Source organism: Haemaphysalis longicornis, unplaced genomic scaffold (assembly GCF_048455015.1).
Source record: "Haemaphysalis longicornis isolate Haplotype H1 unplaced genomic scaffold, Haemaphysalis longicornis Haplotype H1 scaffold_7, whole genome shotgun sequence".
NCBI lineage: Eukaryota > Metazoa > Arthropoda > Arachnida > Ixodida > Ixodidae > Haemaphysalis > Haemaphysalis longicornis.
The window spans coordinates 171,913,768-171,941,681 of NW_027526422.1; the positions used below are offsets into that span (position 1 = coordinate 171,913,768).

The following is a 27,914-nucleotide window of genomic DNA, read 5'->3' on the forward strand; positions in this document are numbered from 1 at the left end:
TTTTTTCTGCGTATGTTAGCCTGTGCTATTTGTAAAGTCGCTGGTGCGCGCATTTCACGAGTCTGAATGCCCCCTTCCGGCGTGGTGTTGCTCAATTGTCGGCGCTACTGTATCTCCTCCGGTTGGTCTCTCGCTATCGTCTCTCGCGCACGCACTGAACAACTTGTTTATCAGAGCGTCTGTCTTTAGACTTATAGGTATTTTCCAACTTCCGTGTTAATTGAGTTGTGATAATCTGCTGAGTAGCATAAATTTACTGTGCTAATCAAACCGTGAATCCTCCGCCTTGCCCGTAATTAGGCGAAGTGACAACCAGTGGATTACCGGCATGACACAGTGGACACCGAGATACGAGTATAGAGAAAGAGGAAGGCAAGTTGTTCCATGGAGGGACGAAGTAGAGAAATTCGAAGGCAAAGAAGGAACTCGAGCGGCGCGGGACACGAGCGGTTGGTGGACGATGAGAGAGGACTTCCTCCTGCGCTATACATAGTCGGCTGCTGCAGATGATCACGATGCAATAGCCGAATATTTTTGTATGCGCAGCATACAAGAATGTCGGACTGTTGAAAGGACAAAAAGCAGGTCGCCGAATCTTCGAAGGAAAGTCAAAATTCTCAGGGATACTCGTGTAAACAAAGAGGCCAATACAGTTGGGAAAAAAATATGTTTCGAGCATTTCTTCTCCTGTCTTGTTCTTGCTTCGTAATTGGAACTTCACTAGTCCACAACTGGAGATGCGCTTTATATTTAACCATAAATAAACACATTTCACTGCGTGTGCGTCCTTTTCATAGGCACTCTGAATACGTCAAGTCAGCTCTACGAACATCTTTGAAGGCAGCTGAAATAAAATCTTTATCCTGTGGCCATGGGGCACCACGGCTGAGCACAAAAAAGTTAACAGTGGCCGAGTTTAACTGATTCCCAATTTTTTCATGATGTATCAGCTTCCGCATTTTCTGTTCGAGTAAATTCTCCCGTATGGTGAATAACCTCGCTAATTGTATCAAAGATGTGCGTGGAATTGATCGTTTCAGTTTGCAAGCCAACTGTTCCCTCACCTTTTTAACATAAAATTACAAAAGTTCGTGGTTCGTGATTTAAAATTCTCGGAAACGTGTTGTGACGTTTCACTTAAAACAGATTTTCTGTCATCCTACGTAAGACGTGCTGTGATTGAGACAATAAATTTGCAAGTAAAAATAACAATTCTTTATTCTTCAAACAAACAAGCAGATATTTCACACCAACCTCAAAAGACTGCTAGCGTTGCACTCAGTATAGGAATGGTCTAAATCAGGTGGCGTGGAGCGCGGTGAAAGATTCCCAGGATATGTGAACTCACTACGCCGCACAATAGGACGAGAAAAAGCTTGTTAAACGCCTTTCGAGCATTCAACTAGCGCGAGACAGGCGTAACGATAAGGGATAATGTGTATGGAGTTGCGGCCGAAGTTCTGTCTCCAAATATTATTGCATCCATGACTAGCGCTGAAGGTCGGACGTAACTGCGCCACTTCCACGCCGACTGGCCTGTGGATCGAACACCTGGAGTTACATTCGGTGGTGAGAACATAGCGCCTGACTTCTCGTGAAGGATTTGCGGGGTGGTTTCTATTCTTCGCAGTTTTATATCGCTTGCTTAAAATTACCCTTTAATGCCGTAGCCGAGACCATAGCCACCTCCATAGCCACCACCGTAGCCGCCGCCATATCCGCCGCCGTAGCCGAGGCCTCCGTAGCCGCCGCCGTATCCTCCTCCGAGGCCTGAGTGGGCCACAGTTGCGCCTCCACCATGAAGCTTGTTCACTTGGTGCAGAGTCTTGACCAGGAATGCAGGTCCCGCCACCACTTTGCCGTAGCCAGGTCCTCCGCTAATAAGGGCGACGCTGCCTCCGACGCCGACACCACCGACGCCGAGGCCTCCACCGAAGCCTCCACCATAGCCTCCTCCGTAGCCGCCTCCGACGCCGACACCACCGACGCCGAGGCCTCCACCGAAGCCTCCACCATAGCCTCCTCCGTAGCCGCCTCCGAAGCCGCCACCGTAGCCACCAATAATCCCGCCTGCAAAGGCTGCGGCCAAGCAGGCGCAGAGTACAAGTCCGGAGATCTGACGAAAGAGACAAAAGAAAAGAAAACACCGAAACGTGTTAGGGCAATGCAAATATCAGTTATATCAAATCATAACTACAATTACCACTGAGAACTGCTGTTCTTTTATTCAAGAAAGCTTTCTGAAAAAACAGGAGGTAGGACAAACAGCAATATTTCTCGAGGACTCAGCTTCTGTAATACGCGATGTTTCTTTGCTTCTATTTATTTCTTTATTTATTGTACCTTACGGGGCTCATTGAAGAGCATTGAATGAAAGGGGTTACAGTTTTGTAAGAACCTTAAAAAACAGTGGGGAAAAAGAAAAAAACAAGTACACAATATAAAGTTGGGGTAATCAGCTTACAGACGTAAATGAAACACTCATACACATTTCTAATAAACAATTATTACAAACCCACAGGGTTTTTGTGGGGTCTTAAATATCCGAAAACACTGAAATACAAGGGGAAAACATCCATAAACAGTAACAATATTATTCTGGCCATTCATCATTACACAATTACTAAGAAAGATGTCGGTGCAGAAGATCGGTAAAGCTATTTCCACTAAATATGGATGCAATTCGGTCAGGAAGATCATTCCACCGCATCATTGCTCGAGGCAATGCTGATGAATTGAAAGCAAGAGTCATGCCAAAAATGGCCGTGAAACTATAACTATTATGAAGGCGCCGTGACGTACGTACTGGAGCATTAAGAGGAAGCCAGTTAGGTCTGATGCTAACTATGTATTTATGAAAAAGGCATAATAGCGCGATGGTGCGACGGGTATCTAGCGGCTGGAGTGATGACTCTTGTTTGATTTGGGTAATGCTAAGATGACGGTCATACTTGCGTGTAATAAATCTTGCGGCTATGTTTTGAATAGATTCCAGCTGGACGATTAGGTAGTGCTGACTGCGCTTAGCGCATTCCTGGGGAGCGCAACGGATCCCTGTACGCTACGAGTGCATACAGTTGGGAAAATTTGGCGCTCTTTTCATGGCATGTCACCGGTGAAAACAAAAAGGGGGGGGGGATGTTGCTTAGCGCGGCACACTGAGCATTTTGCAAGACGCACTTTTAAGTAAAACCTGTTCGTCGTAGGCGCGTCGACAGTGGCGCAGCGTGACTGAGTGCACTCGACTATTTTACACGCACCACTACGTATATGGGGGATCGAGTGCCCGATTGGGGCACTTTAGCAAAGCTGTTATGGCGCCCTGACACGTGGGTACCAAATTCCAGAGGGAATGTACGGCCAATGTACTGTCGACGTCAAATGAAACACGAACACGAAAATATGAACCAGAACGTGCAAAATCGCAAAATACTGTACGTAGAGTTTATGTAATGGCAGGCTATTGTGATATTTGAAAATCCACTTTTCCAACTTTGTTTTCGTAACTAAGCCATGCGTCATTCTGGCTTGCATGGAACGAAATCGCGCTATTTGTGCGTTCAGGTTCATATTTTCGTGTTCGGGTTTCATTTGACGCCGATAGTACATCATGCATCCATTCCCCCAAGGCGGGCTGTTCAGGCGAACGAGAGGTGAGAAGAGTGGGGAAGAGTCAACATGCAGCTCCGCAGCTGCGGCTATAGATGTGATCCGTGTTCTTTCCTAGTCCTAACGGGCCCCAAAGGAATCCCCGTGCAGCTTCTATGCCATTTCTGCTGACGTGTTTTGTTCGTATTATTTTCTGCCGGAAAGGGAAAAGACGAGAAAAAATATTGGTTTTAGGCCAGCTGCAAATTGAGGCTCGAATTACACAATTTCAGAAATCTATATTCCAGATAAACAGAGCACTACAATAAAAAAATCTACGTGTCATAAATATAGAAATCCCAGAGCCAATCGAAAAGGCACTACAGTTTAGTCTCCGACCACTTTATAGTACTGCATGAAGAGTTTTTGTATTGCTGGAACTTAATACGGGCAAATTAGTAGTAGCTTTAAAAGAAAACACTCATTAGCGGAAGTGGAAAGGTCTCCTAGTTTAGTTGCGCGCTTACCAGGGCGTTCATTTCTTATGGTTCGTTGAACGGCGACTGCTACTGAAGTGTGTTTGCTGCCGAGACTTTTGCGGCTTATATACCTTAGTAAATGGCTGCAGAGAAGGTAAGGCAGGGATGTGAGGAACTTCGAACTGGGTCTCTGTCACGTACCGCGATTTGATGCTTATCTCCACTGTAGCGGGCAGCAATAATTCCTGCACGATGCGACTCGCTTCCGCACGGTACACTTGGTGCTTGTTTTCCGGGGATCGTTGCGGCATTGAAAGCGGAAGGAAATCTACAGTGTGAGCGGCCGTTGCCAAGGCCTCTTCTTAGCGAAAATTTAAAAGAGAGGAAAGTAGTTTTGTATTGACAAAAATACACTGTTCTCACGAAAGGAATACAGTAATCTCCCGTTAACTTTAAGTATTGAAAACCGGGAAATATTTCGGGATACACGGATTTTAGAGATAAGCACAGTTGCGCGAATTGCCATGAAATATCGACTTCTTTGCAAAAAAGGCGCTATAATACTTAGACGCTCTTAAACAGCAGCTTCCAATCTTGCTTTCCATAAAGGTTTGAAAGAGAAAAAAAAGCTTACAAGAGACGTTGACCGGCTGGGTTTTGTGGCACTGCAATTTTACTTAGCAGAAAAGAACTGCGTAATGCTGGTGTGCTTAGCGGCCGCGCTCGGGCCTAGTAAGGAGTGAGTATTTATTACATAAAATAATGTTATTTCTTTATTTTATGGCATGAAGGTTTATAAAGCACTTCAACTAACTGTTGAGTTGGGTTTAAAAACTTATAGGTGGCGCTGGAAGCAACAGGCGTTCTCTGGGGAGCGCCTGCGCTCCATACCATTTCTTTTTTTCATCGTAAAAGGGACCCGTGCTCTCAATTATGTTATTCTCCGCACGACACACCTCTATCTTCTAGTACCCTGTACCTCTGGGCATGTCCCTACTGTCACATGACGTGCCACAGGGTCCCTTGACGAAGTTGATATGACTCCAGACTCAGACTTCACGTTCGGGTAAAACATCGGCTCTGTGGTAGGCGCGGCTAAACGAGAAAAAAAAATGAGGGATTTTAACGCGGCAGCATCGCGCGAATCTTGCGAAACGGTCTGAGGCGGCGAATTTTTCGTTCCAGTCTCAGTCGAGAGTTCGAGATGTCCGCAGTATGACCACAAAATACTTCGTAATAAAGGTCAAAAAATACATGGAACGTATTGGAAATGCTTCGGTGCCGCGGAAAAGTTGGACAGCCGATTTTTCGAGATATGCGAGTTCGAGTTTAAGAAGTATTACTGTATGTCTTCTATGCATGATTCCACAAGCTTTGGCGGGAAATAAACAAACCTGGATAACTTGCGGAGGTTTGATGTATTTGAAAAATGTCGAAATGAACTCAGTCCCAGAAAATAAATTCCAGGGGTCAAGATTACCTGTTTTCTAGCGGCCAGAAGATGACAACTTCGCTCTGTTAAAGGTCATCGTACCGAGAGTTTTGGTTCTTCATATAAAAATTAGCATCATTTGCAATCCTGTGTGGATCGTTTCTTTTTTGCTACAAAGGAAGAGCTGCATGAATGCAGGCTATATACTGAAACAACCGCAGAAATGTGTTGACGAATGTTACTTCCTACCCGACACCCGCCGCGGTGGCTCAGTGGCTAAGGCGTTGCGCTGCTGAGCACGAGGTCGCGGGTTCGATTCCCGGCCGCGGCGGCCGCTTTTCTGATGGAGGCGAAAAGCAAAAACGCCCGTGTGTACGAGATGTCGGCGCACGTTAAAGATCCCCAAGTGGTCAAAATTAATCCGGAGCCCTCCACTACGGCGCGCCTGATCGTCTACGTTGCGTTGGCGCGTTAAAACGTACAATCAATCAACTTCCTACCCGACGTTGCTGTCCCAGCATTACAACCTTTATTTTGCAACACTGTGTCACATTGCAAAACATGGAACTGTGTGACATGTAAAAGTTGAAAGTGTTAAATTACGGCAGATCAGACAGAGTTAGCTGAGCTGTCGAAACTGATTAGCAGAAGTAAAAGAAACGACATTTGTGCATATAACATGGCAGTGATTGATGAAATGTCGGAAATAGTTGGAAGCTTAAAAGCTAGTAAGAGAAAGCTAGCCATCGGCAAAGAAGGGAAGAACGCACTTAGAGACGAGCAGGGTAACAACACGCGCAATTGAACGAGGTAATAAAGATAGCAGAACGATTCTACACCAGGCTGTATGCAAGCGAGGTTAGACCAGGCGAAACTGTTGGGAGTACAAGGTCAACTTGGGATGCCCCACTAGTAAGTAAACAGGAGGTAGCAAAGGCTGTCCAGGTCATGAAAAGAGGAAAATCTGCAAGTGACGAAGGCATAACCGTGGGTCTCTCGAAATAGGGAGGTACATGGTACTGGAAAAGGAGCAAGACAAGAAGATACCACCTCTCAAAAACTATTCACAGCATGTTTAGAGGAGGTATTTAGAAAACTCGATTGGGAAAACATAGGTTTAAGGATAAACAAACAATGCTTCAGGCATTTGATGTTTGCGGACCCCGATCTTGCTGAGTGAGATCGCAGAACACCTGCAAACAATGCTTGGGGAACTATAATTAGAAAACACGGCCGTGGGGGTAAATATAATTATCAATCCATCTAAAGTAATAAGAAATAAGCATGTCAAGAAAGTCTCCTTCAGCTTAGGAAGCAAAATTCTAGAAGAAGTAAAAGAAAAAAATAACTAATAGAAAGAAAATAACTACCTCGTCAGATGATTATTAGCGCTCACCCAAACCACGGCTGTGAAATCCGCCGCCGAGTAGGTATGGGTTGGGGAGCACTCGGCAAGCACTTCCAAATAATGAAAATTAAGCTACCTGTGCCACTGAAAAGAAAAACCTACAATCAGTTTAGACGCCGCTCATGACATCCGGATATCAAACCTGGTAGCTCCCTAAAATACTAGAACGAAAACCTATGTTAGCTCAAAGGGCCATAGAACGAATTAAGTTAGGCGTAACACTCAGGGACAGCGAAAGAGCGACCTGGATCAGAGAACTAACTAGAGTAGAGGATATCATACCTCAACTAATAAAAATAAATGAACTTGGGCCGACCATATAGTAAGCGGAACCGACAAACGGTGGACGACTAGGATAACAGAGAGGATACTAAGCGAGCGCTCTAGAAGAAGGAAAAGGCCATTAATCCGATGGAGAGATGAAATAAAGAAATTGAGGGGGGGTAGTAAACTCTGCACTCGAGCAGCGCAGTACAAAAGCGGTTGGAGGTCAATAGGGAATTCTTCGTCCTGGAGGGGGCATAAGAATGCTGCTGCTTCCGCTGCTGCTACTGATCACGACGATGATGAGTGACTTTGTGGGACATACCGTTAAAAAAATGTAGCTGGCTTAGCTCAGCTAACATTGTATATGCAAAGCAGAAGCTTTGCTAAATCTGGTTTGCTGGAAGGAATGCTTGCCCGGCACCACGCGCATGACGTCAAGGGCATGGCACGAGGCGCGGGGCGGGAGAGCTTTTTTTGCCAATCTTGGCCAATCTTCTTCGGTGAGTATATTTGGCTTGACAAATGGGCGCCCGTTACGCTGGGCGGTCGCCGAGCGGACCGCGCTCACGTGCGGGGCTTGGCACTTTCTTGATATCTTTAACTGCGGACACGAAAAATTACGATTTGCTGAACAGCTTCGAGGTTAGAAAAATGGCTCCACTCCACGCTGTGAAGGTGGCTGCAAAGCAAAGCTTTAAACTACACCCACAACAATTTACCGTCTAGTAAAGACTGCTTACATGTACAGCACACCTCGAAAGCAGAAAGAGGTTCTCCGGGGAAGCCACAATCGAGGGCGTCAATGGCAGCAGTTTTCTTTCAGGCGTTCTGCACAGCTGAAATGCGCGACAAGTCGCTGCCATACCACAGGCCATCACACACGGCGCAGGGGAACCCAAATAGCAAGTCGAGAAACTTGCGCTGGGCTTTCGACGTGGCTCCCTGGAACATGGCCGCCTTGGCGTCGTGGTACTTCGCTCCTTTCGCATCATTGTCTGCTTCGCGATGTGTATCTTTCGCTTCGCAGCATTTTTTGTTTAACGAAGCTCATCGTTTTCTTGCCGTGCTTGTCGCATACGCTCGGAATGTCTAGTAGCGTGTGTCGGATCCGGCTTACAGCGCTCTCGAGAGAGACGGCGCCGTTCTTCTCGTCGAGCGTAGTGATTCCGCTGTTCTTCTGCAGTTTTCAGTTTGCGTGACCTCCCCATGGCAGCCTACGATGAATTGATGGTGTCGCTAACGGGGTTCCGCTTAAGCCGTGGGTGGCGTCCCGAACGAACGTGCGTCGGCGGAAACAAAACTGAGGGGAACGTCTTTCGAAGGGTGAGCAGGAAGGCGACACGCACGCTAATTCGTCCTGTCCTCTCTCTCACTCCCTCCCGTCAATCTTGTTGCATGTGTCGCCTTCAAAGCGCCCTCCCCTCCCCAGGCGCCCAAACGAAAACTACGCCCAAAGCAACCGTCGCTAAAGCAGACGACAAATCCGTTACTCCGGCGTGCCCGCCGCTGTGAGGAAGGACCTGCGCAGGGAACGCTGGGTAACCATTCGCAGCGCCATCTACACCGCGCTCCGTGAGTGAACCCCCCACCCCCTCCGCCACCCCCGCGTTGGGAGTTCCTTGTCCCGCAGGCCACGAAAGAACCGTTGGCTGGTAAAGCTAGAAAGCTTTACTCTAAAAACGATTCCCGTGGTCGGAATCAAACCTGGGTTCCTCGAAAACGAAACAGGCATCTATCGGATTGAGCCGTAAATCGCAGTCTGGGCGCACACCATTTCCTTCGGATTCGTAGAGCGGGCGTTGGCTTTGGACTCGGCCGTGGGTTGAAGTGCGTGATAACGCAGTACACTTTGGGATAAATGTGAAAGCCTGCATGCGGACGAAACGATCCGGACCTGCCAGTTACGAATAATTTTCGCGGCAAGTTCAGAAACAAATGTCAGGTGCTGACATATGGAGCGGAAACTTGGCGCCTTACTACAAACTAGAAAGATAACTTAGGTCGGCTGAACAGTCCATGGAACAAATAATCATCGGAGTAACACTTAGAGACAGGAAACGAGCTTCCTGGATCAGGAAGCCAACTAGAGTAGATGGTATCATAATTTGAAATAGATAAAAGAGTGGACTAGGGCTGGCCCCGTAATTAGGAGAAGGGACAACCAGTGGACTACCGGCCTGACACAGTGGTCACCGAGGTACGAGTATAGAGAAAGAGGAAGGTCAGTTGTTCCATGCAGGGGCGAAGTAGAGAAATTCGGAGGCAAAGCAGGAAGTCGAGCGGCGCGGGACACGAGTGGTTGGTGGTCGATGAGAGAGGACTTCGTCCTGCGCTGTACATAGTGGTCTGCTGCAGATGATAACGATGCAATAGCCAAACGGAGAGGGGCCGCCAGCTCTGCTGTATCTCCAGCCTAGCAATACTAGTGCAGGCTGTGTAATTTTTTTCTTTAGCTTTTCAACCGCGAAGCGCGGCACTTTATATAGTACATGGACACTAGCATCGAATTACTCCGCAATTACGAGGTGGTGCGCAAGTTGTTCCCACGTCAAAATACCGCCGTTCCTTCTAGCGCATGCATTGAGACAGCTTTCGGTCTAGCAGCTGTACTTTTAATGAAAAAATGTAGAAGAATCAGCTACGACAATTTTCAGAAACAAGTCCTGTTGAAAGTTAACAATCTTCAACAAAATATCACAGAAGCCACGGTAAGCCTTCCAGCCTTCACGCAAGCCTCCAGCCTTCTCTTTACCATGTAGTCCAAAGCAGTTCGTTGAAGTTTGAGTAGACTTACGGCAATAAAATTTTGAAGCAAAGTAACGCCAAAGTAATGATTTCGTTTCCGTAATTCCTTACTTATTTTTACAGGGCTGTAATTGACCACTGTAACCAATCATATTTTAACGAATGTAATTATAATTGTAATCAGCTACTTATTTGCTATAACGCGTACACGTCTGCATAGCAGTGACGTTTGGGCCTTGAAATGTTTTATTGGGGAAGCATTTGCTAACTATTTTGGTAGAAAACCGGTGTCCATGGAACACACAATATTCTTCGGAAGGTATACACAGTTGTCGATGCACAGCATACAAAAAGTGGCACACTGTTGAAATGGCACACTGTCGACGAATGTTCGATACAAAGTCACACTTTTTAGGGATGCTCATGTAAACAAAGAAACCAATGCAGTTTCGGGCAGGGTGCGAATTTAGCCGCGGTCCGCAGGAATGCATGGGACGAATACGAACCTGCTGAACGACCACACATCCTGACCTGCAGTGATCTGGACGTTCAGATACGTTTCCTTTCCAGGGCGAAGGCCGCCCGCTCATCGCATGTATTAGTGAAATAGGGAACCACTCCCATTTCACCGGCTCAGTAAAACATATCTTAGTATTGCTATTACTGCCCGAGTAACAGTCAGCCCAGCAGAAGGATTGTGACCTTCGGATTGGAAATGTATGTTGAGATCATGTATTCAGCACTCAGGAAATATTTGTGTATAGTAATCTCACAAGTAAGCACTAATTTCCGCTAAAGTTGTTCCTGATTGGCGCTGATCTTAATAATAGGACCCATGCTTGCAAGTGCACACGTGCAACTGCAGACACCCCTCGTAACCGTGCACAGAAAGAACGCACATAGGAAGAACCTCGCCATATGGCAGTTTATCTAGAAAGGCTAGCCACAAAGGTCGGTTTTGCATTTTCGCCACCTCAGCGTACGACAAAGAGGTTATATAGTTTTCTGCCTTCTCAAAACCCTTTCGAAGTTCCCTCAGTATGCTATTCTCTTCTATTTACTTCTCTAGGTCAAATTTTGCTGCCTGCATTCCTATCTGTACCGCGCTGACGGGACGGTGACTGGCCTATACTAGCTCGGTATATTCTTGCCTCCTTTGCCCTTGTAAATTGAACTTATCCTGCTTACTTGCCACGCATCTGGTATTGTTTTATTTTCTATCCCTGAACGGATTTCCTTACTTTTTCAAACAATTGGCAGACCACCTACATGGGTATCCTACCCGTGCCTGCTGCGCTGATTTTGGGGAACTTTTTGGGTGCTTTTTCCGCTACTGATATCTGTCGACCTTCTCGTTTTCCCGTTGTGATATCCCTGTGGCACTGCGCGGCTACTCTACCGACCTTACAGAATATCTCGGTGATATTTTCCCAAACGTATGCCAATGTCTGCTCCCCCCCCCCAAGAATCTGCCCCTCTTCGTTTTTTATACCGCCCTAGTTGGTATTTGTATGTGTACCTAATTCCCCATGTGGCTCTAAACATTGTTTAGTGCACCTCTATCCTCCCGTCGTATTTGCGCCATCCATCGCTCAGTTTCACCCTTTATTTTCACCAGCACTAATTTCTGCACTTCCACTTTTACTTCCTTATATTTCCCCCATTTTAGGTCCACGTCTTGCTAACTCCTCCATGCCTTCTTGACCTGCCTCAGCTCTCTGTACGCCTGTTTACGCCTCTCTACGCCTCTCTATAGCCTCATTAATTTCTGTGTTCTGCAGGCTTCTTGGCGTCTTCTTTCCTCTCCATCGAGTTGGTTTGTCTGCTTTGTTTTTTCCTGCATAGTTTTGATGAGCGTACCATACCCCCATTCTTCCCCAAATTTCTTGTCATATCAGACTCTAGGCTTTTTGCTACAGCCGTAAACTTGTACTGCTTAGCTTTGGGTACTTCCCCGACCGTTCCCGTTTTTCCCCCATCTGCTAACCAAACTTCTAGTGTATACGTTTGTGATCACTCTCCAGACTGCGACCCCCTTCTTCATCTATACTCATGTCATCCAACCATTCATAAACTCCCTCCGAGAGGAGGCAGTAGTCGACAATGAACTGTCTCCTACCACCATCCTACGGGATTCGACCCTCGCATTTTTGCTCCCTATTTACTATGATCAAGTTCCGGTCATGACACACATCTGGAATTTGATTTCCGTTCTAGTCTGTGTACCCCTCTAGGGCCTTAATGTGGGCATTCATTCCACCTACCAATACTAACTCCATGGATCGTTTCAAATTCTGTATGTCCATTTTAAAACACGCCAACAATTTTTCCTTTGGTCTTTACTCTCACTACCGTCCGCAGATACAACGCCCCTCAACACACCTGTTTACCAGTTACCATTCATCTCAACCATAAATTTTTATGTGGGTGAATGTACTTTCACTCTTCTCAAGTTAGCCCGCTGTTGTATAAGCATGGCCACTCTTCTGCCTTTTCTTAATCCCGCCGCACTATTACAACCTTCCCATACATACTCTCCGATCGATTACCACAGGTTGTTCTGGACACCAAGCTGCGTCTTGGTCGCAGCGTGTACCTGGATATCTATCTTCCTCTTCAAGGTGTTTGCGTATCTTAATCCAGTCCTCTTGATTCCTACCACAGTTTGTGGCTGTCTCCTGTCGCCCTGTATGGTTATGTACGCTATCTTCAGTTATCCCTCTCTTTATTTTACCCCGCATCCCTCTGCGCCGACCTAGGAATCTTCCCTTGCTATCTGCCTACTGCACCTTAGCAAAGGCCTGTTCCCCCACCCCTTAAAACAAACCACTGCTCGTTCTGCGTGTCGTCGCCCGATGTCTTCTCCAACCAGCCTGCTGAAATGTACTCCGTAACGCTATAACACCCATTTCCACCCTTCACTGTTGGTGAAATTGCTGTTGATGTCGACGACTGCAAAAATCATCGCCGTGCCTAGCTCCTAATACCGGGCTGGCATTTTTGCAGCGTCATTGGTCGACACTTTCGAAGCCTCACAATTGCGAATTATGTTAACTCTGGGTTGGAATTCTATAGAAACTAAACCACACAAGTGAAATGCCGTGCTATGAAGCTGCTGATTTTATAAATATGGTCTAGTGTGGACGACTACCGCCAACCCGGGGAGCTACACGAAACCAGCCACGCGCGTGGCTGGACTGTGGACAAAAAAAGGGGGCGCCCTGCGTTTTTGTCGATGGTGAACAAATATACATAAATCCCAAGCCATATACAGCTTCGTTGTAAAATGGGTTAATTTGAACTATGCAGGGTACCAACCAGACGAGTCGCTCCGATACGAGCGATGCGGCATCCACAAAAGTACCACGGATTTGTTACTTTAGAAAACTACGCGTGGGCTTAAAATATGAGTTGTCTTCGAATTTAAAAAAAATACTTTAGAGACCGTAACTGAGGCATACTTGACTATTCGAGAATGCTAAAGACAGAAGTATCTATAACATAAGCAGGAAAGCAGTTTACAGTAAACGTCCTTTTTGAAAGGTAAAGTAGTCGATAACTGATTGATTGGCTGTGCTGGATCGGGTATGTGCAGAGGAGTCACAGTACGCAATGTAATAAAAACGCAAACGCAAGATGATTATACCAACGGAAGGACACGTTTGACAATTTGACACTGATTCAATCACTGTATCCCAAGGTGTGCGTAGGTATCCTCGCAGTTAAGAAAGTACGAGGCGTCGATTTGGAGAGAGAGAGAGAGAGAGAGAGAGAGAGAGAGATAAAAAACATTTATTGAAACAATAGGGAAGGGGTAGGGGGAAAAAGAGTTAAGAGCTGTGGGCGGCCAGCCTATTCCGGTAGGCCGTGTGCCGCGGCTGCCATCCTCGCCGGAGAGATGAGGGCTTCCTGGTCTTCGAGCTGGCAGCTCAGCAACGCGCACTCCTCCAGGCGATATGAGCTGTGGTGTTAGGCTCATCGCATTGGGGGCAGTTAAGTGGGTAGCCACGCAAAATAACACTGTACGTATACAGTAATCAGAATGTCGGGCAAAAATATGACCACCTTACTTTTTTAGGGAGGAGATTACGCATGAGACATGGACAACATAAAATTCGGGCATCATGGTTTGGAGCTTCGTGTGACATTTGAATTGTATTTGAGCATTGGGATACTTAATGGCGTGTAATTCAAAAATATCTATGTTTAATAACAGCACCAAACAGGTCCTTAGCTCGGGATTTGTCCAATTCTTAACCTTTCATAATTAAACTGTATGTTACGGGCGTGTCTTCACGGCGTACGCGCTCAGAACACGTCTCAAAGTCAGCGTTGCGTACATCGTGAAGAGAAAACTTAACTGAGCTTATAGCGCAATCATATGATCATGGTGCACGATGGCTCGACACGCGCAGTTTTCCAGTGGCTCTATTTCAAGAATGCAATTTTATCATGACGTACCGTAACACTTTTACTGTTTCGGTGACCTCTGCAAATGGGGAGATATCCATGGCACCTTCCACCCCCCCTCCCTGTACAGAAAATGTGCACGGAAGTGACTGGTTCGCCAGCCAACTGTTTCCTCAACTCCTGAATCTAAAAGCACCAGGATGTCAAACCGGAACCGAGCCGGTATTTTTGGCGAAACTAAAATCGAACCCGAAAAGTTTTTTTTTGTCAGCCCGATAACCTTGAAACAGAAGTGAACAAAAAAACAAAGAAAATACTGGTAACCGATTTACTACGAAACGGTTCGACCATCCATTGTTGATAATGCGCAGTCAATTTCATTCGGGCTTTTATCTTTCGCGCAACAATATCGCGACCTCTCCCACACTTTTCACCTTCGGAGTAATCACAGATCATACACTTACGCTCTACAAGAGGTTGGAAGAGAAGAAAAACATGCACAGCATTGTTCCACTGGTGTATTGCTGCTAGTAACACGCGCAGAGGGCAAGTCTTAGCGAAAGAAATGACGCACTTCCGGCCTCCTGCAGGCTATAGGAAACATCAAATTTCTCTTGATTTGCTGCGACTGTACAGGACCATTCAGGCTGCTGGATGGCTGCACTCCGCAATCGGAAAGTCCTCCATTCTAAACGTGACTCCTAGTTCCATTTCGCAATTTGGTTAATGATACCGCACACAAAAATGTGCAAATACTTCAGATCTGTTATCCGTAGGAGTAATTCAGTGGCTAAGCCACTGGAAGACATACATGTTCGATTGCCGCCCCCGGCTGCTGTTTTTGTGATGTAGATGAAAGACGAAAGCGCCTCTGTGTCGATATTTCCACGTTCGCTGAACATTTCAGAGTGCTCAAAATTTTTCTTCCGCACTGCAGTGTAGGGTGCTCAATATAGCGCAGGTATAAAGCCCCAATATTTTCTGGCAAATGTGTTTCCTTGGGTAAACAAAAAGAAAGGTCTATCACTAGGTAATACATTCTTCCGCGCAGAGTTCACACACGAATACTTTGTGCTTTTTTTCGTTACCCTCAGCCGTAGAATAAGAACAAAAGCAAGAGTTCTATTATTTCGTCTGATGTCCCTTATGCTGCCCAAATTTTACTTCCCTAAAGTTGTCCTCACTGCGTAATATGCCTGGTGTAATCGCTAGTTTGTAAGGTCGCGAAAAGAGGGCAAATCTGTACTGGCAAGTTCTCGTCTTAAATGGACGTAAGATCTTTGTTACAAACGACTTTACTATGTCAACGCAATACAGCTAATAAGATTATATTTTGTTCCTTCCAGCAACAAAACCACGCAAATAATGAAACATGCTTTAAGGCGTGGGATAACAATGAAGCTTGAATTTGATTTGTGAAAATGTGAACGAAATCCAACATGGCGTGTTGCACTCGTTTTAAAATTAAAATAGTGACGGGATTATCTTCAGTGCGGGGCATTTTTTAAATTCAACCATTTTTGCTAAAGTAACAAAAATGGGCACTGAAATTAGAAAGCTACGAACCAATATTACTAAAAAAATTAAACTCCCTGGCTGGTTTAAATGGCGAAAACGAGGACCCGGCAGTTCGGCCATTTTTTATTCTGTCATGATTGTAATTTTTTTTCATTAGATAGAATTTCATCTGCCGACCACAAAACGGTCATCCACTCCAAACTTTATAAGTATTCAAATTCTCCAAAGAAAAGTATCTCCGCCGATAGCTGCAATAATATGTGTTTTATACCCGTGCTACACGAGCGTTTGGAAGGGCATTTCAGTCGAATGACCTTCGAAATTTCAAATTTCATTCGAACTGGAAGGAGTTTCGCCGATCTACACGGCGATTCTCAAAGGCACTTGAAAGTTTCCGCATTCGCCGGCCATGTTTTGGTGTCGCCACTGCTGCCATGGTTCGTTCTTGACGAAAATGTAATTTGAGTTAAAATGGGAAAAAAATAAATTATTAGAGATCATATTGATAACTATCTATAAGTGCGCACAAATCATGCACAAGGCCGCCAGTTTCTTTTTGTCTTTTTTCGCACCGCCGGTGTTGAGAGTACCAAGTTACCTCGTAATCGTAGAGCGGGTGACAGAGAACGAAAACGAGTGAACAAGTGAAAAATTATGAAGATCTTGCACTTCAAACACAAAATGTTTCTCGTAAATAATTGGTTTTGTTATTACGGCTTGCAAAAACTGAGCCCGAGGGTACGACCGTTCGTGTTTCAAAGGCCGTTTAGTCTCTCAAAGGTCAGTTGTCGTGCTCCTTTGACTCAAATGCCATTTTAACCAAATGCCTTTGAAAAACGTCGTGTAGCATCTCAAAGGTGTCATTTGAGTCAAATGACATTCGACTCCAAGGCCTTCGAAACACTCGTGTAGCACGGGTATTACAAGGGTTAAATTTTCGAGTTTCGCATGAGTCCTCCAACACATCTGTGGCCCAAGCCGTCTTTGGGATTTTTTACAAAGGGTGAGTTACTTCTATATGCAAATGCACTTCAGATATCTCAGTCCTTCTCCCCAACAACGTATGAATTTTTCACCCAAAATAAAAATGCCGACCGGGTACACCTGTCCCATCTCTTCATTGATTTGATTGATTGTAGGGTTTAACGCGCCGACGCAACGCAGGCGATGAGGCGCGCCGTAGTGGAGGGCTCCGGATTAATTTTGACCACCTGGGGTTCTTTATCGTGCGCCGAAATCTCGTACACACCCCATCTCTTCATGGAACCTTCCATCCCGAAACCTCCCGAAATAGTTCCTAGACGACTAAAGGGCTGGGGAGAAAGTCGCCGCTGAATGGTCACTACTTCGTTTGTTTTGGTATGTTTTGTTTGTTTGTATTCGTTTGTTTTGCTATCGTTTGTTTGGTTACTTCGTTTGTTCAGTGCCTAATGTGTGTAATCCCCGCCTTTTTTGTTGTCCCGTACTGAGTTCACAATTGTTTTCGCTTGTTTCCCTATTATCTCGCCCAATTACTTGAAGTTGTCTGTGAAGTCATATCGCTGTTAGTGGCAAAAGGCAGAAATTTGAATTTTTTTTCTATTTTGTGTGGTTGCTTTAAACTATTGATCTTTTTCTCACTGCAGTGAGAATTCTGCTCATCGATGCGCTTCAGGAACCGGTTCGGTTCGCGATTTATTCGAACGGGAACTGAACCAGAACGAGATGAATTTTGAATTTACCCGAACTGGAACCGCAACCTAACCCGTATTTTTTACGTTCGGCACACTGGAAAGCAGAAAACCTCATGTGCTAAAGCTTCGGCCAGTCACCAGTAACTGTCGCAAACTTTTTGTGACATTTAACTTCACCAGACTTTGTGTCAGTCGACGTCCGGTGTATAAGACAAGACAATGAATTAAGAAACAAACTTCAACAAGGCTTTATTTTCAAACAACGAAGCTCATATTTGACACCAACTGCAACAAACTCCCACCATGGCCGGCGTTCATTTGGGCAACAATGCAAAACAAAACGCAAGTCGGGGGAAAAGGGAGGGGAACGGTTCTGAGTGTACTTGTACGCCACATGCCAAGACGTGAGGAAAAGTTGGCATACACTTTCCTGTCATTAACCTCGCGCAATACAGGCGTTTCTACACAGCACCATCTCTAAAAACCTGTGGCGGACGTTCTATCTTCTTTTTGCTATTGGATTCATGACTAGCGCTGAAGTCCTCGCAATACTTAACTGCGCCACTTCTACGCCGTCTAGCGTGTAGTTCGAAAACCCGGAGTGGCATTTCCTTGAACTATGGTAAGAACATAGCACCGGAACTATGGCGCAAAACGACGACCAAAACGACGCGCACCGTGCGCGTATTCTTCCGCTTTCGCAAGCGGTTCGTAACTGGTGGGCTATTCGCCCCCTTCCCTTCCCCGGTGCCGTTGCTTTCGCGCTGCAGCTTCACGCTAGCAGCTATGGCGCCACCACCACCACCGACGTCCATCCCCACGACGTCCGCTAAGAGAGCTCACAAAGACATCGTGCCCTGTATTTTTACCCGGCTGCTGACCTCGTCCAAAGAGGCGTAAAGTAAAGGCGGCTTTGGCTGACCACGCTGATCCTTTTGCGAGAAAGCATTGGCCAGCCTCGACTTCAACCCGTCCTATCGACTCCTCCCATGTCGCCGCCTCATCGGCAACTCGTCCTGCGGTGTCCTCTGAGTCTGCCTCATACATCACGTGTCGGCAGTGCGGCCGTTTTTTCTGATGCAGGCAAAAATAAAAAAAGGCCTCTGTGTTCTGGATTTCCGCGCACGTTAAAGATCCCCGGGTGTTCGAAATTAATCCGGAGCACTCAATACGGCGCGCCTCATCGCCTGTGAAGTGTCGGCGCGGTAAACCCCACAATAAATCAATCAAAGTGTTCGCAGAGGTCTGCGTCCATCAACCGCCCAGTACCGCTGGCGTAGTTGTCGCGGTCACTAGCCTCAGACACAAAGGGAAGACACAAAGAAAACCGAGGCTCCTTACACTGCCGTCACACGTGCCCTCTGCTGTGGCAGCGAAAACACTGTCTGCCCTTCCGGTGACAAGCGCCTTCTCATTTGCCCCGCGATGTGTATGTGGCAAGACACCAAAAATGACCCCTCCTTTCCTTCAAGTTCAGGGTAACCGACCGCAACGTCGAATCCTTGTCCTGAATGCCACGGGTGCGCCACTGCTCCCTGGACATCCCACCGACCTGCTTGTACGGTGCTAGCGGAGCGCAAACGGCGCTGTTCAGCACGTTGTACAGAAGCCAAAGAAGCCTATCCCGCAGTTTTTGGTCAGTTCAGTCGATGAAAATAGCGTGGTTGTGTCACCATCCCGGTATTTATGGTGACATTCTTTCTTACGCCATCTGCCAATTTGAACGTCCCTGCCTTGACGTGTCTAATATAATGACCGCCCAGTGGAAACAAATTGTTAAACATTGCCAGGCTAGCCAAAATGTGTCAAACATCATTGACACGGCAGAGGCCAGCATACTTGTACGAATTAATAAATTCCTCTTTAAGATAAACTGACCTAAGAGAAATTCAGCCATTGAATTTTACAATAATCTGTAACCTGACAACAGATCCCGACACCGTGACCGAAAGGCCCACTCCAGTCCCTGTTTGGGCGAGTCGCCAGCCTGTGTCCACAGGCTAGCGGCACCAGGAGCAGGATCCCTGAGCTGCGCGTTTTCTCTGTGTGTACTTGTCCGACCCACATTAAGCAAAACCGACCCACATTAAGCAAAAACTTTCTTAGTGGCACTGATGGCGTTCTGCCAAAAAACAATGCATTTTCCCATAAATTGCTTGGTCGACCGAAAGGTCTGATAAGACCTCTAGACACATGCAAGGTGCGTGCGTGAAACCGGAATTGCATTGCGTCGAAACTGTTGCTTGAAAATCGCGAAACAAAAATGATTCTAGATAAAAAAATACACGCATTGATCATACAGAAGCAGTATATTAGTATACCTGTATCTCATAAACCACGTCCTGTATCTCATAAACCACGTATCGGAATGCAATGTGATATTTCGAGGATGCATTTTATTAGTGCACGAAAAATCGTCGCATGGGTTCGTTCTTCGTGTTTTTGATTTCATGCTTGAAGGTTTGACCATCAATCTGACTCCATTTTAGCGAAAGTTGGACGCACTTTTAGGTTTTGCGCATTTTTGAGCATTCTTTAGAAACGGATGGCAAATCGTTATGCACTCTGCGCTATGTACACGTTGTAATATAGCCACATCCGCATTCCCTACTGCCGCCTTCTCGGTCTTCTCGTAAAAATCTGCGGATAAAAAGAAGCGACTAGTGACGGCCAAACTCACGGTCGCTCTTTCACAAGGCAAGCCCTCTACTAATGAGCTATAGGGCACCTGTTTTCGCCACACTTACTTGCACAACCATAATAAGCACGCATTGATATACTGATAAAAAGAAGCCTCCAGTGAGGGTCGAACTCAGGCACACTGGTTTACAAAACCAGGGCTAAACCACTGAGCTTCAGCTTTTTTTATTGCCTGCTTAGACATATGTACGGAACAGAAACAGAAATGCATAATGTTAAAACCTGTCAGCCAGCCTTGGCTTACAGAGAGGTTTTAAAACTTCCTAAGGCACACAAGAAGTTTTCCCTGAGAGGCCAGGCCTTGATGTCCGCATTTCGCACGGCCATTCTCGTCCTCCATATGCTGTGCAGACTGAGCACCATGATTAGGTCATACGGTACACCACCCTCACTTTCCAGGGGCAGGAACCGCATTCCGTGTGGGGTTATGAGTAACTCCTTTTTCAACGGGCGCTGAAGGGTGTCCCAGTGGAACACCGGGTCCCAGCATTCAATAAACACCTGATTGACCGTTTCCGGCTTTTTACACAGACTACAGTTTGTTGTCCATCGGGTAAAGAAACCTGTATCTGCGAACCATACATTTACAGGTAGCGTCTCGCTGTGCACTTTAAAGAAAAAAGATTTCAGACCTGGTTTTACAGGCATTCTTTTCACCCTGGTGAGAACATCAGATCCGGTGCCCTTTCCATATAACGACTTATACAGAGGTACTGCCAAACAAACATCGATCAGGTCCTTGTACAGGCACTTTCTCGAAACGCTAGACAGGTACTCAAGTGAAAACCGCACTTTCAGAAACTCAAGTGACAGGGCTACTTCTCGTAGGTATCCCCTTACCCCATTACCAAAATGACGGCTTGAGGACACAACAAACTCAGGTAGCACATTCTTAAAGCGGACTTGAATAACCACGCGCAAGAATAAATCTTTTGGTCTCGCAAAAAACAAAACCTCGCGACAACTTGTCGTAAAAATAAATGGTAGAGACCAAGTCCTAATTTCCTTACTGATCTCAAAATATTAGCACGACTAGTTCTTTCCAAACTGGAAGACCGGATAAATACAGCAAAAGCCCTGTGGATTTTATGAACATTTGCACAAATCATGCATAACACTTGTATCATCTACCACACTTTGGTTAACAAAAAAAGGTTGCAGATCATGGCACGGGCAAACATCGAAAAGTTGCGCCCTTGACAGTTTCTTGTCTTTTCCCTCAACTTCTCTGTTTTGTCACTCCAGTGCTGCCCAGTACCACGATAATGCTCCAGAGGCACACCGAGATACTTTGTCGGCAAAGCTGCCCATTGTATGTTCTGAAAAAGAGGGGGCGTTGAGTTCCAGTTTCCCTGCAAAAATCCCGAACACTTATCCCAATTAACTACCGCTCCTGATTTTTTGCAAAAGGACTTCACCACCTTACTGTTTCACTTATGCTCTCTTGATCCCGACAAAAAAAACAGCAATATCATCTGCGTAAGCGAGAAGTTTTACTTGAGCACTCTGCACTGAGCACGGAGCAAGAATATATTCTTGCTCCGTGGCACTGAACTACAGCAGCACGCGCTTTCCCTGTCCTTGTTTGAAGCACCAATATTATGCACGCCCTGATAAACGAATAAAAGAAGCCGCCAGTGAGGGTCGAACCCACGACCGCTGGTTTACAAGACCAGCGCTCTACCACTGAGCTATAGCGGCACCGCTTTTCCTGTCATTGCTTGTAACACCAATATTATGCACGCTCTGATAAACGAATAAAAAGAAGCCGCCAGTGAGGGTCGAACTCACGACCGCTGGTTTACAAGACCAGCGCTCTACCTCTGAGCTATAGCGGATTTTTTTTTATTACCTTTTGCACACACGTAATACAAGTCACGGATAAATTAAAACCGCCTGCCAAACTTTGGCTGACGGAAGGACTTAAACATCAAAAGTACATAGCTCTTCCAAAACAGGAAGCCATTCAAGTTCGGGGTCCTGTAACTTGTACACTTCCTACAACAACCTGACATTTTGAGCAAAATACTTGCTTACAGTGAGCGCATTGGGGTCCGCATGTCGCACAGCCATTCTGGACCTCCAAATGGCGTGCAAACCTAGCGCCATGATCAAATCATACGGGACTTCATCTTCACGCTCAACCGGAAGGAACCGAATGCCATGCGCTGAAATGGGCAGGTCTTTCTTTAACGTTCTCTGTAAAACGTCCCAAAAAAATACGGCGTCCCAGCACTCCACAAAAACATGTTCCACTGTTTCGGCTTTCGCACACAGCGTACAGATGTTTGACCAACCAATAAACAGCCCCTTCTCCTCCATCCATGTTTTAACAGGCAGCGTTTCTGTATGTAACTTGAAAAAGAAAGTTTTCACGGATGCTGGGACTGCCATTTTTTTCACACGGGATAACACATCCTGCCCAGGACCAGAACTAAACATTTCACGATAACGTGGTACGGGGAACAGCATCTCCCTCAAATTATTTGTAAGGGTTTTTCTCGAAACAGTGGCTAAATATTCTACCGAAAATCTCACAGTAAGAAAACGAAAGGACTCAACCACTTCCTTCATATAGCATTTCACGGCACCACATCTAACACTTACAGCAGAAACAATATACATAGGCAATGCATCTACTAATGTAATCTGCATTAAAGTGCGAAGAAATGGATCACGTGTACCACGCAGAAACGTAAACCGGTTCACAAGCTGGCGAACAAATACATGACACAGGCCAACACCCCCATGCCTTACTCGGCGAAAAAGGTTACTCCGACTGGAACGCTCCCACACCGATGACCAGATAAAGGCTGCGAATACTCTGTGCATTCGCTGCAAGTGGACTCGTGAACAATGAAGCACCTGCAGCACATACCACAGCTTTGCCAAAAGAAAAAGGTTGCATACCGTGGCTCGTGCGAAAACAGACAATGCGCGACCACCCCACTTCGTTGTTTTTTCGCGCACTGAGCTATAGCGGCACCACTTTTCCTGTCATTGCTTGTAACACCAATATTATGCACGCTCTGATAAACGAATAAAAAGAAGCCGCCAGTGAGGGTCGAACTCACGACCGCTGGTTTACAAGACCAGCGCTCTACCACTGAGCTATAGCGGCACAGCTTTTCCTGCCATTGCTTGTAACAGCAATATTATGCACGCTCTGATAAACGAATAAAAAGAAGCCGCCAGTGAGGGTTGAACTCACGACCGCTGGTTTACAAGACCAGCGCTCTACCACTGAGCTATAGCTTTTTTTTTCTTTATTGCCGGTTTCAAACAAAATCCAGAAACAACGGTACATATGATAAAATCGCTGACTTCACTCAAGCCAGCGCTACATAACTAAAAACGGGGCATAGACAATACCTTTTCAAATTCATGCAACCATTCAGGAGTACAGTTCTGACTCTTCCACATTTCTACAATACGTTGGGCACTCTCACAGAAATACTGCCTTGCTGGCCTTCCGTCTACGTCACAGTGCCGAAACGCCATTCGAGACCTCCATATTCCGTGGAGGACCAGCAACATCACTAGGTCGTAAGGCACTCCGTTGTCGTTTTGCACTGCCAGACACCGGATGCCATAAGGGCTCAACGGAAACTCCTTTTTCAATGTTCGCTGAAGAACGTCCCAAAAAAACACCACATCCCAACAATCCAAAAAAACATGTTCCACCGTCTCGGGCTTTTTACACAAAGAACAGTCCACACCCCATGGCACAAACAGACCCTTTTCTAACATCCATGTTTTAACTGGTAACACTCCATAGTGCAGTTTAAAGAAAAATGTTTTAACACCCGAGGGAATGGCCATAGCTTTTACACGTTTCAAAACGTTCTGCCCGGTGCCCACCGGAAACATGTATCGGTATAAAGGAACAGGAAAACAGATTTCAGCAAGGTCTTTATACAACTTTTTCTTCGACACAGCACTCAAGTACTCCATAGAGAACCGTACACAAAGAAATTGTGTCGCTTGAACAACTTCTTTTAAATACCCGTGTACTCCGCCATTATAGCTTTGACATGACGTAACAATAAATTGGGGCAATAGCCTGCCTAACCTGACTTGAATAACAGTGCGCAGGAAGGGGTCCTTTACCTCGCGCAAGAAATAAAAACGATTCACCACTTGTCTCAAAAAAAGATGCGAGAGCGATAAACCGCCTTCGCGTACTCTTCGAAAAAGATTCGTCCTACTCGTCCTTTCCCAGGACGAGCCCCAAACAAAAACAGCACAAACGCGATGCAGCCTCTGAACATTAGCGCGAGAACAGTGAATCACTTGCAAAACGTACCAAAGTTTCGCGAACAAAAATATGTTACACACTGTTGCGCGCGCAAACATCGACAGCGCACGCCCCTTCCCTTCCTTTTTTCCGCTTTATCACGCATCGCAGTCGTCTGGCTTCGCCAGTACGGATCGCTATCTCTGTAGTTTTCAAGTGGCACGCCTAAGTATTTGACCGGCACAACCTGCCAGTTCATACCTTCAAAGACACTAGGGGTTACGTCCCAATTGCCGTGCCAGAATCCCATGCACTTGCTCCAATTTACAGTGCTCCCAGTATACTCACAAAATGTCTTAAGCAACGCAACTGCATTGCTAATACTTTTTCTGTCTCGACAAAATAAAGCGATATCGTCCGCGTATGGCAATACACGTACCTCGCACGCCTGCAACTGGAAACCATGAATATTATTGCTGTTTATTATGCTAGCACAAAACGACTCGATGTACAAACAAAAGAGCAAAGGGGGCAGCGGGCATCCTTGCCGCACTGAACGCGTGACAATTATTTGACGGCTCACTGACTTATTTATTACCAGCCTTGTTGAACACTCCTTATACGCCATTCTTACGCCCTCCGTTATTACTTTTCCTAGGTTTATGTTTTCCAAAATAGTATACAGTAGCTCATGTGAGACCTTATCAAAGGCCTTCTCAAGGTCTATTTGTAGCATGGCTACGACCTCATCCATTCCGTCACAACAATCGAGAATGCTCCGTGCTATGTGTATATTACTAGTTATAGACCTTCCTTTTATTCCACATGTTTGGTGTTCGCCTACTATGTCTATTATCACACTCTGTAACCTCCTTGCTAAGACTTTCATTAATATTTTATAATCTACATTCGTTAAAGATATCGGCCTATACGCAGTAACTTTTCTGAGCTCTTCTTTTACATCTGTTTTGGGTATGAGAACAGTGTGCGATTGTGAGAACGAGGGTGGAAGTCTTCCTAGTGTGTACGCTTCTGTGTACAGGTCACATAACACTGGACTTAGGTGATTGCGGAAAGCTTTGTAGAACGCAGTGCACAACCCGTCAGGGCCTGGAGACTTTCCAGGACTTAATTCATCGATAGCCTTCCTAACTTCTTCTACTGTAATTGGTAATTCTAAATTTTCTTTTACCTCTGCATCTATCGTCGACACCAAATTTAAAAAATTGTCCTTAAATCGTTCTAAGTCTACAGGTTGACACGAAAACAAACCATCATAAAACTCACAAAAAGCATTGCTAATTGCTTGTTGTTCATCGAGAACCTGCCCTTCATTCTCTATTTCCGCGATAGAGTTGCGGGTAGCGTATCTCTTTTCAGAGCTAAGTGCTCTCTTTGTAGGGGCTTCCCCTAACATGAACTTTTCCGCACGAGCTCGCACTATCGCGCCATGATATTTTTCTTGTTCTATAGCCTCTATCTGATGTTTCAAAGTTTTAATGTCTTCCTTGAACAGTCCAGGTGACTTGCACTCTAGTGCAGAAAGCGTCTCCAGGTCTGCTCTAAGCAGGGCTTCCTTTTTTCTTTTCTCATAATTTAAGGCAGCTGACCTTTCCAATGCTGACATCTTAATTTCTGCTTTGAAGTTCTCCCACTTAGAGGCACAGTCACATGTATCCTCTTCAAGGTTGCTAATCTTTTTCGTCACTTCTTTTACAAATTCTTCATCCTTCAACAATAAGCATTTCATTGTCCACAAGTCCCAGTTGAACGACTTTTTATCTTTGCGCTTTCCAATCAAGAGCGACACCAGGCAATGGTCGCTGAACGACACGGGTGTAACACTATACTCCGAGCACTCCGGCAGAAGTTCTAACGAAATATATGCTCGGTCTAATCTTGCGTGGCTCGTGCCTTGAAAGTGGGTGAATTGGATCTGCGTCTTACATTCCAACGCATTCCCCACGTCTTCCAAACCAAAATCTGCCGTGATACCAGTCAATGCAATCGTGCTTCAGTCGCGATAAGGTGTACAAGTAGATTTATCGCGAGCCGAGCACACACAATTAAAATCTCCCATTAACACGACAACCCGTTCTGTGCCAAGCCACGCCCGTAATTTTTCGAAAAACACTTTCCTTTCATCGGCTTTTGTCGGCGCGTACACGCAAACAATACGCCATTCTATTGAGGCAAAAATAAAATCACAAATAACAAAGCGCCCAGACAAACTGGACATCACGTTTTGCACTACTGCACCGCTGCTCCGACGTATTAAAATGAGACACCCAGCCGATAAACCAACGGCATGGCTGACACAGACTTCATAACTGGAATTGAACACCCCCACCATTCTTTCCGTGCTTTGCTCGGTCTCTACTTTAGTCTCCTGAAAGGCCACGACGTCTAACTGCCTTTCGCTGATGAGTCTGTACAATTGACTTTGACGTTTGCGCTCAGAAAGACCGCGTACATTAAAGGAGTACTGACACGAAATTTCAAAGCTGAGATAACTATGTAAAACGCTTCCTTTTTATCAGGAGATATCTCCCAGCAAGTTTCAACAGCAACCGTTCAGCGAAACATATTTAAAATCCATTTTAATCTTCGCCCGCACGAGAAAGCCCAGAGCGGGCCGACGTGACATCATCTGCTACGTGCCCCAAACTGCCGACGTCGGGGCTCCCGTGACGAAGCCGACGCGCTGGCTGTGGTTGGCGCGCGCTGCTCGGGCGTGTGTACACGTCATGGTTTTGGGACTGACGTCATGCTGCCCGGGCCTGTGGGGACGGCGAAGACCTCGGCCGGTCTGGGCGCGCGCGTGCGGTCGCTCGCGCACGCTTCCAGAGAGGCAGCGATACGGCAAGAATGGTGACGCCATGTGATACATGCTGTCATGGCGGCCGCTCGGCGTTTTTTTGTCGAAACCGAAACTGGCACGAATAAACGACGCCGTAAATGAATGTTTACGCTGCGCTCGACCGTCTAATCTGTCATTCTATGATTAGTGGGCTGGTAGGCACGCATAGCAGCGAAAAAACGTAACATAAAAATTTCGTGTCAGTACTCCTTTAAGGGGGGCCCTGCCTGGCACGACCACGAGCGCCTGGCCGCCCGCAACCCGGAGCTCGTGCGGCAGGTCGTCGATCCTCACGCCGGCGTTGAGCCTGAGGGTCACCGACCGCGTCGTCGAACCTTTCTCGTTCATGCCCTTGACCCGCCACTTCTCGCATCCGATGTCGATGACACGCCCGTACGGTAGCAGCGCCGCTCGCACCTCCTCGTCCGGCACGTCGTAAAGAATCCAGTGCAATTTCATCCGCACATCTTGGTTCGCCGGATCGATGACGAGGCACCGGCGCTCCTTCACCTTCACGTCGGTGGCCGCGAGCATGCGCTTTACGCCGCCTTCGTCCCTGAATGTCAGGGCCCATACGTGGTTCATTTGATACGCCCC

General features: G+C 46.2%; 1 protein-coding gene and 2 non-coding genes across 3 annotated transcripts; all 3 read right to left on the reverse strand.

Annotated features, from left to right (window-relative positions):
* Window positions 1-1,651: 1,651 nt before the first annotated feature.
* Window positions 1,652-27,902, reverse strand: LOC144146661 (uncharacterized). The gene is made up of 2 exons (XM_077678593.1): window positions 27,636-27,902; window positions 1,652-2,116 (listed from the first exon to the last, which is right to left on the reverse strand). Exons 1-2 carry the CDS (start codon window positions 27,900-27,902, stop codon window positions 1,652-1,654), a joined length of 732 nt encoding a protein of 243 aa, XP_077534719.1.
* On the reverse strand, window positions 21,850-21,921 carry Trnat-ugu (transfer RNA threonine (anticodon UGU)). Its single transcript has one exon. It is a non-coding gene; the product is annotated as a tRNA-Thr (tRNA).
* Trnat-ugu (transfer RNA threonine (anticodon UGU)) lies at window positions 23,270-23,341 on the reverse strand. Its single transcript has one exon. It is a non-coding gene; the product is annotated as a tRNA-Thr (tRNA).
* Window positions 27,903-27,914: the final 12 nt, after the last annotated feature.

Excerpts from the sequence above, each read along its gene's own strand:
- LOC144146661 (XM_077678593.1), bottom strand. The coding sequence starts at position 27,902 with ATGAACCACGTATGGGCCCTGACATTCAGGGACGAAGGCGGCGTAAAG. Across the intron at positions 2,117-27,635 it reads AAGGTTCGACGACGCGGTCG|ATCTCCGGACTTGTACTCTG; the intron begins GTGACCCTCAGG and ends CTCTTTCGTCAG.